The following is a 13697-nucleotide window of genomic DNA, read 5'->3' on the forward strand; positions in this document are numbered from 1 at the left end:
TTGCAATGCAGTACAAACCACTATATGTTTTTAGTAAAATATTCTATAATAGTAAAAATAGGAAACTACCCCAAAGCAACAAAACAATAACTACCTGCAAGGGGAAAAGAAGGCATCATTTGTTCAGGGACTACTCCGTGACAGGCTCTTTATGGACATTTTCTTGTTTAGTCCATAGAACCACCCTAGGAGGTATTATCACAGTGCAGCTGGCTCATGAACAACTCTGTAGCTTACCTTTCCTAGGGCTTTTTCAACAATCTCATTATTATACTCCACTGCCTGTCTGAAAGAACACAGTTCTTGTTCTTAAAAACAAAACAAAACACAAAAATTTTACCAACATTGTTATGGGGCATAGAAAATGTCAGGCGTTAGGAAGCTGAGAGTCAAAGAATCATAGGCTTCCTTGTCCTGGCCTTTTCTATTATTCTTGATGTAAATGAACAATTGGAATCACAGGGAGATGAGCATGTTTCCTACTACTAAAAAATTACACTATCATCAGTCTACTTACCAAAAATTTCAATGAAACTGGATCTAAAGAATAATAGTAATATACTCTATCAGGCTGCAATTTTACAATACTTCATCATCGCATAATCATGCCAAATAAATAGAATGATAGTCATTCACAGATTACATTAGATTATAGATGTTAAATTTATAATGAGAAATCAAGTATCTGGAGTTCCAATAATTTTTCTGTAGTGCCTTCATCTTCTCTAACATTACAGTTAATTAATGACAACTTGTGTTTTAATAACACCTATATTCCATGATTCTCCAAGTGTTCTAATCAATGGTTGTGCCAAGTTGTCTGCCCCAAAAACCACTTCAGGGCTTCTGAATAATATACATGTAATGTTGCAATGTCTCCTCCCTGGATGCCACAGAGACACTCTTTTCACCTTTCAGGTTATCTTCAGCTTTATCTTTCCCTCTCTTTCTCACCCAAATATTGGTGTTCAAATGCTCTTTTTTTTCCCTCCAAGCTCCTGCATCCTTTCATTCCTCCTAATCACCCCAATCAATCCTTGACTCTGAATTCTTCCCCTGGTCTTCCCAGCACCTGGCCTTGAACCCCTCTGGGAAAACACTGTGAGTTCAAAACAGTTGTTTGTGGTTTGTTCGGCGGGTTCCCCCTCACCCCCATTTATTGCCTAGTGAAAGCCCAGTTATATCGTGAAAAATGTGAATTGAACATAAATTGTCCCAAGTCAACAGGTTAATCAAAGTTATTTAGGGGCTACTGTCATTTTAATAAAACAATAATCACAAAAATAATTTAAATGGTTTTATTTAAGTCCAACAAAAATGGAAGGGATCCTGGGTATTGCTTTCTGAACACGAACATGAAATTAACAAAACAACAATTCATGTTTCTAGTTTTAAACACTTTAGTTCTACATATAGAATGCTGATATTTGAAAAAGATTTTCAACAAGGTCAACACAATGTATGAGATAATGCATACTGGGTTATGAATTAGGCCAGACTTCACCTCCATCTTCCCATTTATAAATCCTAAATTGGGGGGAGTTTTTTTGCTTTTTCATTTCACAAATGATTGCTCAACACAGGATGAAATACACCAAAAGAAGAAAATAGTCTTTTTATACCTAGGGAAGAAGCTACTACTCTTAAAATGATCACTTCAAGGTAACAGACATCCAAATTGATGTGGTTTTCTTTGAAACCTCATCAGTAAATCATTTCTTGCACAGTAGGTTCGGCATTAACCCTGCATTTAGGATAGGTAGTGTTATGGAGGGCTGGCTGCTGCATACCAACGTCAGTATCAAGTTCTTCGTCAGGAATTAGAGACTGTCCCGGATACCAAGCAGGACAACACTGGCAAAAAAACAAAAAGTGAACTGCAGATAGGTCAAAACAGGCCACATTTCCTCTTAGAAAAAATGTCATAAAATGTTACATGGATATGTTGTTTTAAACTCTGGTTTATAATAAAACACGATGGAATGTTTTATTTTTAACACCTCAAATTCAAATGGTGTTGACGCAGGTTGTATTTTAATAAAACATATGACACAAGACACACACCCTATTAGACATCAAACATTATAAATTTGCCATCTGGTGAAAGCTATTGTTATAGTTACTATAAAGCTTACATTTCTCTCCATTCATCAGATTTGTAAATAGGTTGAACTGTCATCAGATTAAAAATATACAAAACTGCTTGGTTTGTTAAATGTTAATGAAAGAGATTTGCTTCAGTTTCAACAGATTTTTTGAAACTAGTTTCTCTAATATTCAAAGGATTTATGTTCCTCTGTTAAGTTACCATTAGTCCAAGTACTCTGAACACTCCCCGCTTCAAATGCTTCCAGCAAAGTTAGTGTTTTCCAAGCTGTAAATTTCAATGGTTATGACAGAACCAAACCTCGGTAAAAAAGCAGTGCCCTTTGGAGTCGTCATCCAAACAAATATAAGAGCTCTATCAATTTATCACTAGCCCGGTTTTGCAGAAATTCCATTCACATAACTCCTATGAAAATCAACCGGTTTTACCATATCAAATGACCCAAAGAACACCGCAGGTATCCAGGGGAAACAGTCCACCAATGCATCTTAGCTCGACTTTAAAGTCAATTTAAGAGACAATCTGGGCTCTGTAGCTCTTAAAGGGACAAACCCCGTCTAACCATTGGCTAAAGCTTTCTTAAGTTAATGAACTTTTTATTTTCCACACTTTTGGTACCAAGAGATTTAACCAGAAAAAAGCTCAAATCTCAGGGTTCACACTACAGTATGGAAAAACAGAGTATACAGCAAGCACCATTTACTTCCTTTGATCTCTCAAAGATGTCAATACAATTCCAGTGAGGGGGTGGGGAAAGTGGGAGTGAGTGAACCGGGGAAGGAAACTTCACCCACAGGAAAAAAAAAAAAAAAAAAAAAAAATCGGCTTGGTGGCAATTTCAAAACAAGTTTCCAAACTACTGAAGAGACTCCGGCCCCCTCTGACTTGCAGGAATCACACATAAGAAAAGGACAGAAAATACTACAGGGCATGCTTATTTTAATTGCCCATGGGTTTCCAATGCAAAGCACGACAACTTAAATGCATATTCCAAATTCTTGCTCCAAAGCCGTCTTCTTTGTGCACTGAAAAGGAGGAAAGACAACCCCATCAATTGTTCTCTGCAGATAAAGGCACTGTTTTGCAGATTTCCCCCCAGATCTGGGCCAGCCTTGCTAATGACCTGCCCACCCACCTGGGGCCCTTCCCAAGGTGGCCCACGGGAACTGCCCCACACCTTCAGGAGCCAAATGCGTGACACTGGACAACCCCAAGAGGGCTGACTTTTCCGTTTGGCCGTTGGTCTCCACCAAGACGCAACCTGGAAGAGTTCGAGCCGTTTATTTTCCTAGAGGAGCTGAGGTTCAATTACTACGCTTTTTAAAATCTTACATTTTCTTTTCCCTCACAAAAGACACATCTGAAGGTGAATCTGCAGCATTTTTCTACGGAGAAAACACGAGCTCGAGATCCCAGAGCTACCAGGGGTTCTTTCAACGCCAGCATTAAGGCAGTTAAGCAAAAGCTGAATTTTCGGAATTCTGGCCTTTTTTTCCCTTAACATAAGACCACCAGCTGTTAGGGCACACACCAAAGCTACAGTGCCAATTTTCATAGGCTCACGTTTAAATGAGATATACAGAAAACGGAGCCTGGGCAACGTGTAGGGGTCGAACTAGCAATGGCACACTTGTCTGTCGAAGAGCCGGGGCATTTTCTTGGAAAATGGTGCCTACGTGTTCACAGGCTTCGCCACTGTCCTGAAAGAGAACATACTATCCACTCTTGGGGCATTTTTAGGGACTCAAAGGTTCTGTGGAATCCCAACCGGGGCCTGATAACTCGAAATGGCATCCCCTACCCATGGGAGCTCCGGGAGGGGGCGTTTTAAGTCGGGCCAGGTGGGTGGGGAGGCCTCTGGCGGGTTTTTTGTCCAAGTCCCATGGGAACCCCAAACCCAAAAAGCACACGCCAACTTCCCAGGAGAATGCCCAGGAAGAACTTCTTCGCTTCCGTTTTTTTAACAATTTTGCGCTCAACCGCCACGACCTACATTCCTCCGCGAGGCGCCCAGAGCTGAGGAATAACAACGGAGTTTAAACTACATAACAGTTCGGCAGCCTGTAGTCTGCGCTTTGCTGCTCTCCGCGGGGGTTCGCATCCGGCCGCCATGTTCACGACTCGAAAGCCGCCCCAAAACCAGCCCCCCTTCCCACATCCCTCTCCTCTCCTCCCCTCCCTCCCAGCTCAACCAAGGCCGCGGCACTGCAAAGCCGCTTTCAACTCTACCCCCCACCCCCTCGCAGCAAAATCCGACTCGACGGCTGCGAGGTGTGCGCCTGCGCGCGGCGCGGGGAGGGCGCGGGAGTGGGGGTGGGTGTGGGAGGCCTACGGGCCCCCGGCCGGGGCTTGAAAAGGCCGGAGCCACGGGGAAGCGGGGGAGGGGTTGGGGTCCCGGCCGGAGCCTCCTCTTTCCTCTCAGCGGGTCCCCGCTCCGGCCCTGGCCCGGCTCTCACACGTGCGCGCTAAAAACCCACTTCAAAGTCTGTTCCCGGCACGGGGGCGGCCCCTTTTGCGCCGGCCCCTGGGCACCCGCGCGGGCCGACAACCAGTTCCCGGCCCTCGCAGCCCCCTCTGTCCCAGGCGCTGCGAAGAGGCCAGAGGGGCCGAGCGAGAGAGGACGTTCGCTGATGACCCCCGGGAGCCGCAAGCGGCCTTCGGGTGGACAAATACCTCCCTGCCCCCAACCCCCACCGCTTTAGAAAATTGAATTGAACACAAAGTTTGCGGCCAGCGCTACGCAGTGGCCTTCGGAGCTCACCATTGTTTGGGCTCGTATTGACCCCAGGTCCGGATTAGGCAGAGGCTGATTCCTGCTTTACAGCCCCGCCGGCCTAATGAGGCCGGGAGGCGATGGGGCGCGAAGCGTCCTCAGAGCCTGGGCGACCGCCGGCTTACGGCCGCCAAGGGCCCTGTAGGTGGAGGTCAAAGGGTCAGCGGGCAGAGACCGCGAGAGAATTGACCCTAGGAAATGAGGTCCCTTCCCCCCGCCCGAGCCTCGACAGAGACTTGCAAGAACTTGGTGTGTGGACAGGGACCCTGGGAGCCCCCGCGAGGGGCCCGAGGACAGCTGAGCTGGAGCCCCGACTTCCGAAACGCCTGGCCTTGCCGCCTCTGCCCCGGCCCGGGCCAAGGATCCACTGGAGGCTTGGGACTCGAGGGACAGAAACCTGAGAGGAAACCAGTCTAGGTGCCAGGAAAATCTCTTCAGGCGATGCGCACGCTGCTGGCGATTCTTCCACAAACTTACATGTTAAGAGGCCCTTCGACTTTGCTCCTCTGTTTTAGGGAGCTTTTTTGAAGGGGGAGAGAGAGCCAGGACGAAGAGGCAGAGACATCAGGCTGGGAGAAGGGAGAAGGGGGAGGAGCGAGGAAGTCCTGAACACTCCAACTTTTCCTGGGAGGCTTTGTGAGTGGAGGTCTCTGCTCACTCATGTCCAACTTTAGTAATTTAGATCGACCGGCCTGCTTAGCGTGGACCCTGTCCTGATCTTTAACCTTCCGAAGCTGGATGAAGGCCAAACTTCTGTCTTGCATGGAAATAGCCACCTCCCTTTTGCCTAACAGTGGAAATCTTCTTATGCAAAATCACTCATTTTGAAAAAGGGACTTTCAACAAAGATCTTACAAGGTGCAAGAGGAAAAGTAACAAGTTGATTTATACTAAGAGTCTGGCCCATGCCTCGGGCTTGAGCATTTATGAGTTTTTTTTTTTGGGGGGGGGGTACTTACTCTCTAAGGTTGTTTACTGAATATTCAAGAATGTAATTGTGCACTCCCAGAGCCAGATTATAGAGGGGAAATCTGTGAAAAGTTTTCTATCAAAATAAGGAGTTTTCTTTACCGCAAATGACAAGGGTAGAGGACATGATTTTGAGAAATATGATGCTACACCCAAATTAGATGTAATGATATACACGGGCAAAACTTTATATTCTCCTAATATGGGTTATCATAATTGTTTTTCATTTAATTGATATCTTCCCCTTTTAGGACACTCAGATACTTTCCTGTAAAATTTTATGGTGGAATAATTTCAAGTAACTAAGAAAAGATCAAACTGCTCTTTCTCTCTTAAGGAGATATTTAATATATTTAATTGAAAGGGAGGCAAGTTTTTGGTGGAATCTTGTACCCAACACAGGGCTCTACTTCCATTTAAAGTTAGGTTAGATTGAGGGTGGGGGAGGGAACTCATGGAGAAAGTGATAAATTATGGAAATTCATTGTACAGTTCAGAAGAAAAATATACTATTTAGACTTCACAATGGAACACACTTAGAGCCAGTCTTATGAATATATACTTTCTGAGAACGTGCTGAGCATTTAAAATGGTCTCTGGTTTGAGGTGAAGGAAAAAACCTGAAATAGGAATCTGGTCCAGCACCCTCAATGTCAAGGTCAAGATCGGAATGTCTGGGTTGGGAGTGATAGACTGACCAGGTTACCTGCTCGTCACATGTGGAGTCATCCCAATCTCCGTTCATGGCATTCAGGCTTGGATATTGGTGGAAGAAAATGCAAAAGACCCCATTATTCTCCACTAACAAAAAATAGCCTCCAAAGCAATTTGCAATTAGAAACTGTCCATAATTGTCTGTTGACAAAGATCAGTAGATAACTTAAAATAGATTGCTTCAACTGCGTGAATTCACAGAATCAAAGTTTCTTTTAATCATCAGAAGTTCTATAAACATTTCAATTTCAGATTGATTTATTTGAACATAAAAAAAATCAGGCACCAAATACAAAAATGTTATAACATAAATAAGATGTGCCAAGACTTTATTTCTTCAAAAAGAACAATAAACAAAATTCTAGAATTGAAAATGATCATATATAATACCAAATTGACTGCCACCAAAAACCTAGAGCATTGCCCCTTAAAGGAGGTACTTAAGCCTATTCAATACATTTCTAAATACTTTACAATTCCTTATCTCCACCTTTCTGTTATTCATGCAGAGATTGGGCTCAATAACAAACAGCACCCTAATAAAAAAGGTCTCAATACTCTACCCACTCCAGCCCCCCAAAATAGCAATCAATTTCTTTTCCATATAACCATTGTAAAAGAACTGTTTGTCCAAAGGAGTTGCTTCACTGAAGATTAAATGGATTGTTAACATTTCATCACAAAGCAAACAACCGTTTTTCATTGTTATTGATTTTAATGGAAACAATGCTCTTAACATCTTTGCCTACAAATCATGAACTTTAAAAATACATATTTTGCAATTTTTTTCCATAGCATCATTTCAGAACTGCTGCAGTTATTACACCGCTATATAAATGTTATGGATAATTGCGATAATTATGAACTATATACAGCAAACAAATCAGCCTTTGCCTTCCAAAACTGTAAATGGACTATGGTTCTTTTAAGAAGCACTTTAACCATAAGTAAGCAATGCTCAACTGGCCTTACTCATCACCACTGTTTCAGACATAAGCTATCTTTTGAAAATATATAGATAGCTACTAGATAGATTGATAGACAGATTAGATAAGTCATAGATACAAACATATATAGGTATATGGGTGATCTCTAGATAGAAAACACAGACATGCATCCTGCCGCAATTTTCATTTTTATGTAAGGTAATAAAGAACTAAGGGACATAAAATTCATTAGGTTACCTTATGTTTATATATGTAGGGCAGGGATGATTAAATCCAGCTTCTCAGTCTTTGAAGTACAAGATTGAGATGTCATGGCCACTAACTGAATTGATCAGTAATATTTGATTTGCATGCCGAAAATCCAGGACAAACACATTTAAACTCGCAGTTAAACAACCATCTGAGATAGAGATAAAGAAAGGAGAGTCTTCCCAGATGGAAACTGACACTGTAAGGAATTTATACTGTAATAGAAAAATAATTTAACAATTAAAAAAGGGATCTGAGTGAGTTATAAATACCAACAAACAAGATTTAATTTGCTCACATCTCCTCTTTGTAGAAGAAGGCTGTTACAAAACAAGAGAAAGGAGTCAGTGGTTCCAAAATTGTAAATTGTGTTCTTCTTTCAAAACAATAAAATTTTAATGCTAAAGCAGTTATAATCAAAAGCTGTACAGAACTTGTTAGAAAACATTTATCCATAAATATTGTTCAGTTCCCGGCACTTGTAGCAATAATTAAATTACAAACGATAAATATGGCATCAATGGATATGTATTTACAAAAAAAAAGTTATTACAAAAGGCAACTGTATACTAAACGTCACAATCTGTGTAGAGTAACATCACATCCTCAGCCTGAAAAAAATACTGAACAACAGTTTCGACCCTATTAGACAAAAATACATTCACAAGTGTAATGCTTTGAGGAAAAGTTCAAGACATAACAGGACTTTGGCACGGTTTAAGACTGTGAGAGTTTAAACAATCACCACTAAGGCGAAAAAGAATTTCCATCAGTTTAACATCACCACCACCAACAAGCCTTCTATAACTTCCTCTCGAGAAACAGGACAACTGTTAAAATGAATTGCAGGAGTTTAAGAATGGGGTGTGCAGACAGCAAGAGGAAGGGGAAGAAAAAGCAGTGTAAAGATTTTGTAAAAAATGCTTCAAATGCCAAAACACATTTTCTAATCCTGAGAAAAGGGCATGGCTACTTTTGGATCTTGCCCAAAACCTTCCTGGACAATTGCAGTTAACAAGATGTAGCCCTATATATGGCCTCTTGCCTTAAAACTCCATTTCCATCTGATTGGTCTCAGTTTTCTTTTAAAAATGCATTTGGTCCATTCTATAGTTAACAGGGTTTGTGTTTGTCCTCAGACGTACCATTCGTTAAAATTAGGAGGAAGTCCAGGGTTGTGGCTGGTGCTAGTTTGGACTGCAGAAGGGGTTTTAGTGGTATCTTTACTGTTTGCAGAAGCTATAGCGGGTGGAGTGGAAGATTCATAGCCTGAACTGGCAGCAGGGGAGGAATCTGACCCTTGAGATTCATGAACCTAAAATTAACATGTATATATTATAATGAATATAATTCCAACTGGCAATGTGCAAGCAAAAACAAGAGCAGAATTCGAGCACTGTAACAACAAGACCGCCCAGTGACCCACTTAAAAGAAAAATGCTGCTTTAAAAAAAAAAAAAATCCGTATTACCGATGTCTAGAAAACCCGGAGATGTTCGCTAAAAACCAGTTTTGCTCCGAAGACTGGTATTATGGAAAAGGAATAAAGCACTCCGTTTTGGTCATGCCACTTCAAAAATGCTTTCTCCACGAATGGAGTGGGGTAAGCAGTTACACTGTGAGGTCCTATAAAATACTAAATCCGGGCCCAGGTTTCATCAAGCCCGTTTCGGCTTGGGAAAGCAGGTACAGAGAAGGTGGCACAGGGGCCCTGAGCGCTGCGAAGTCGCAGACAAATGTGTGGGAATCAGATCGCGCTCCTCGGCCCTATTGTTTTATCCGAAGCCAAAGAGCGAATGAACCACCCACCCCCGGGTTCGGCGCGGCTACTCTCGGTTCCCACCACGGGCTGAGTCGGGAAGAGGCGGCCACGGCAGTCCCGCAAGCCTAGGCGAGCTCGGCTAGAGCTTCCCAGTAAACAACCGATTGTTCCCTCCGCTTCCTCCCCCTCCCAACTTTGCTCACTCCCGCCCCCACCCCGCCCGGTCCCCAAAATGGGTTCAAGGTGTCACTGCTGGAGCAAATCGGATTTAACGTGGAGGACAGAGGGTGGGCAGCGCGGGCGCTTCCGTTCCGCGGCCCGGCGTCGGGCCGAGTGTTTACAAACCGCCGACCGCTAATAAAGAGGTAATTACCTTCATGTGTTTGCGCAGGGAGCTCGGGTGCGTGTAGGACTTGTCGCACACTTTGCAGATATAGGGCTTGTCCGAGGTATGCACATGCATGTGCTTCTTACGGTCGCTGCTGTTGGCAAAGCGTCTGTCACAGCCTTCAAATTCACATTTGAAAGGTTTCTCACCTGCAAAAGGCAAAAACCCAAAGGGGGTAAAATACGGTCAGCGCCGGAGTTTCCCAGAGGCAAGCAGCAGGAGACTGAGCTCCCGGCGGTCTTCCCGGAGAGGGAGCGCCGACTGGGGGCTGCTGTTGAGAATCTATTTTCCCTGGAGAGAAATGAAGAGCGTAGGTTGAGCCCGCTAGGTTTGGGAGTGGTGGTCGGGGCGGGGGGTGGGGCAGGGCAGCCCAGAACCTGACCACGTCTTTGTTCTCGCAAGGAGGGAAAGCCCCTGGCTCCTCCGAAGTCTCCCCTAAGTTGTGTTTCCACCCCACCCGACCCAGGGCTCCCAATGCGCGGCCACGTTCCGCCACCACCTCGGCTATGTAACCGAGCCCGGCGGGACAATGGGCCCCGGACAGGACAATCCCGTTCAGCCTCTTTGTACCTTTTAATTTGCCTCTTTCAAATGCAGTGGTTTGGCTAAGCCCGGTATTAAAAAGCCTGGGTAGTCGTACTTAATGTTGGGGGGGGGGGGGGAATATACATATGTGTATATATATATAAATCCAGGGGGCTCCAGACAGTTTTACAAGATGTTATGAACAACCCACGAAACTGCTTTAGCTTTCCTCCCGGAGGACTGAATTGAACCTGGAACTCCAAATAAAAATAGTTTGACAAAAGTATCAGTCATTTAATTAGGAGATGTGCCAATCAAGTGTAAAAAAGAGCGGAAGTAACCGAAAGTTAGTTTTCATTAGCATTTCTATGGTTGCCTTCCACGAATGTGTGCCGAGAGCTAAGTCGCTTGTAAGCAATATGCTCTCAACACATTCGGAGTCCCTTCACCGTAACCCAGAAAGGGAGACAAAAAGAGGCGGCGCCAGTTTGTTCCTGGGCGCGAGAAGGTCCCAATTAGTTCCTGAGACCGCAGAGCAGTCTGCCCGGGAAGTTAGAACTCGGCAAAGGCGCCACGGGACGGGGAGGGCCAGGGGTGGAGGGTCACTGACAGCGCTTCTTTTTCGAGCGGCCGTTGCGGGGCGTCGCCCCTTTCCCTGGCCGCCACCTCTCTCCCTCGCGCTAAGTCCGTTGCGTGACGGGGTATCGCCAGTGGAACCCACGCCCGCCTGCTTTTTCCCTTACCTGTATGGGTTCTCTTGTGGATCTTGAGGTTCTCAGAACGGGCAAAGATCTTCCCGCAGCCCGGGAAGGGGCATGGGAAGGGCTTCTCGCCCGTGTGCACTCGGATGTGGTTGACCAGTTTGTACTTCGCCTTGAAAGACTTGCCCTCCCGGGGGCACTCCTCCCAGTAGCAGACGTGGTTGTTCTGCTCCGGGCCCCCCACATGCTCCATGGTGACATGTGTCACCAGCTCATGCATGGTGCTGAAGGTCCGGTCGCAGCTTTTCTTGGGCCGGCTCAGCTGAGCCTCGTCGATCCACTTGCACGACAGCTCCTGCTTGATGGGCTGCCGCATATAACGGAAGAAGGCGCCGGGCCCGTGGTGGGCCGCCACGTTCACGCCCATGTTCATGTTCATGGGGCTGTAGTTAGGAAACTGCGCGCCGGCCGCGTAGGGGTCCGTGCGCGGGCTGGCCACTGGGCGGTATGGGTCAGCACGGCCGAACAGCTCCCCACGCAGCCCCAGGTGGACCTGGTTGTTGTCCACGTGCCCTGTGGGCGACGGGTGCCCAGCGCCCTGCTCATGCAGCCCAGGAAAGAGCAAGTAGCCAGGGGGCTCGGGGATGCCAGGTGGAGCATGCAGGCTGCTCGCCGAGCCGGCGAAGAGCCCGTGCTGCCCGCCACCCGAGGCCGCCTCACTGAGCCCGGAGCTGCGCTGGCGGAACAGAAAGTCGCGCGTTGAGTTGAAGGCGGCAGAGGCAGCGCCGCCGTAGCTGGGCACCTGGCTGGCGTGGTGATGATGGTGGTGGTGGTGGTGATGGTGGCCCAGGGCGTTGGCGTAGCCCGAACCCTGCGGCGTGAAAGCCGAGCTCTGGCCTGAAGATAGATCGTGCGCCGCGGCAGGGCTCAGCTTGAAGGCAGCGGCGGCGGCTGCGGCGGCGGCGTGGGTTGTGTCCCCGAAGGGATTCAGCCCCATGCCTGCCGGCTCACGGTTGGGCATCTCGTGGTGGCGCGGCGCGCCGAAGCTGCCCACTCCCAGCCCAGGGAACTGCGGGCCTCCGTCCAGGAGCATCGTCATGGGTGGGACGTTCTGGGCACAGGCGATCCGGCCGAAGTGAGAGAGGGTATCGGCGAAGGAGGAGATCTCCGAAGTGCCGTAGTCGGAAAGGGGTGGCGGCGGTTGGACACTGCCGGGAGACCCCCAAGGCGCTACCAGGGGCTGCAACTTTCCGTCACTGCGAGAGTCTCCTGCAGAGGGGTAGGAGGGAGGAGGGGAAGAAAGAGCAGGGAGGGGGTGTTGGGGGGGGGAGGAGGGAGGAGAAAAGACTCTGGGACTAGATCTGGTTTAACAAACTAACAGGCGCGCACAAAGAAAAATAAGCAAAATAGTAAGTGGAGGGCGGAGTTTGCCAATCCTGTCCCGGGCACCCCTCCTCTCTCCGAGTGCACAGAACCGCAGGGCCAGGAGGCTCCCTGGGTACCGGCCTCTGGGCTGGGCTGCGCCTAGTGGCGGAACCGGCTAGCGGCCGGCCGGCGGGCAGCGGGCAGTAGGCAGGCTCGGTACTCGCCGCTTGCCGCTCGCCGCGCGAGTCCCAGCCTCTTCGCCTCCAGAGTAATGTCCTTGGACTGATAAAGTCAATCACTCACTCCTCGCACATAAACCGAGCGGGAGGCGCGCGGCGCGCGCCAATGGGGAGCCAGCTGGCCCGCGGTCACCTGACCCCCGGCCGGACCGCCCATTGGCCGCCGCGAGGCTGATTGGCAGCGCGGAGCGGAGAACATGGCAGCCGTGGCCGAGCGACCCCCGCTGATTGGGCAGCCGCCGGGTGCCTGGCAGGTGAGGCGGCGGCTGACGGGCGGCCGCGAGTGGGCTCCACCGGGCTTGAGCGGCTTCGGGGAACTGGGGCCGGCTCCAGCTGGCAAACGGCGGGACGCCGCTGGGCCTCTCGCGGGCCTCCCCCCACCCCTCGCGCTCGTTACCCGCTTTGGCCAAAGAAACTCTTTGCCCCGCGAGGATCGGTCCCACTGTTGCGCCGTCGGAGGAGACGCGGTGCCCAACGTCCAGTCCCGCCTAGGTCCCCGCTGCCTCACCACCTTGAGAACATGTCCCCTCTGTAGCTTCAGGGCGCAGATCCTGGGGAGAGCCCAGCATTTTCGCGCTCCCGGCCCAGCCGCTGCGTCCACCCCCAATCACTGCGAGTTCTAATGGCCTCGAGACCCTGGACCCAGGCCCAGATAGTTCGCCGTTTGTGCCCCCAACCTGTCGACAGCTGTCCGAGACCCAAAGGAGAAGAAATTACAATTAGAGCTGATCTCCCTTACTTCTGTCTGCGCCAAGCGTTGACCCTTTAGTTTGTGAGCAGCGGCTGTACTCGCCGCTGCCCACTTCCCGAATTACACACTGGGCACGACACAGCAAACATATACAACGCAGTAAACACAAGCACACAGCAAGAAACAAGCACACAACACAGTAAACACAAGCGCACCACAGGAAACAAACATATGAAATACGCACACAACACAAGAAAGTAAACACAT

The 13697-nt window shown here is 47.9% G+C and overlaps 1 protein-coding gene across 2 annotated transcripts; it reads right to left on the reverse strand.

Moving 5' to 3' along the window:
* Positions 1-1335: 1335 nt before the first annotated feature.
* ZIC3 (Zic family member 3) lies at positions 1336-12806 on the reverse strand. 2 transcript variants are annotated; one of them, XM_007992834.3, is made up of 3 exons: positions 11178-12806; positions 9895-10058; positions 1336-1854 (listed from the first exon to the last, which is right to left on the reverse strand). In XM_007992834.3, exons 1-3 carry the CDS (start codon positions 12232-12234, stop codon positions 1705-1707), a joined length of 1371 nt encoding a protein of 456 aa, XP_007991025.1. In that variant the 5' UTR covers positions 12235-12806; the 3' UTR covers positions 1336-1704. The 2 variants fall into 2 exon arrangements, with proteins under 2 accessions (XP_007991025.1, XP_007991023.1); XM_007992832.3 differs by lacking the exon at positions 1336-1854 and adding an exon at positions 6858-9074.
* Positions 12807-13697: the final 891 nt, after the last annotated feature.

This window comes from Chlorocebus sabaeus, chromosome X, assembly GCF_047675955.1.
Source record: "Chlorocebus sabaeus isolate Y175 chromosome X, mChlSab1.0.hap1, whole genome shotgun sequence".
NCBI lineage: Eukaryota > Metazoa > Chordata > Mammalia > Primates > Cercopithecidae > Chlorocebus > Chlorocebus sabaeus.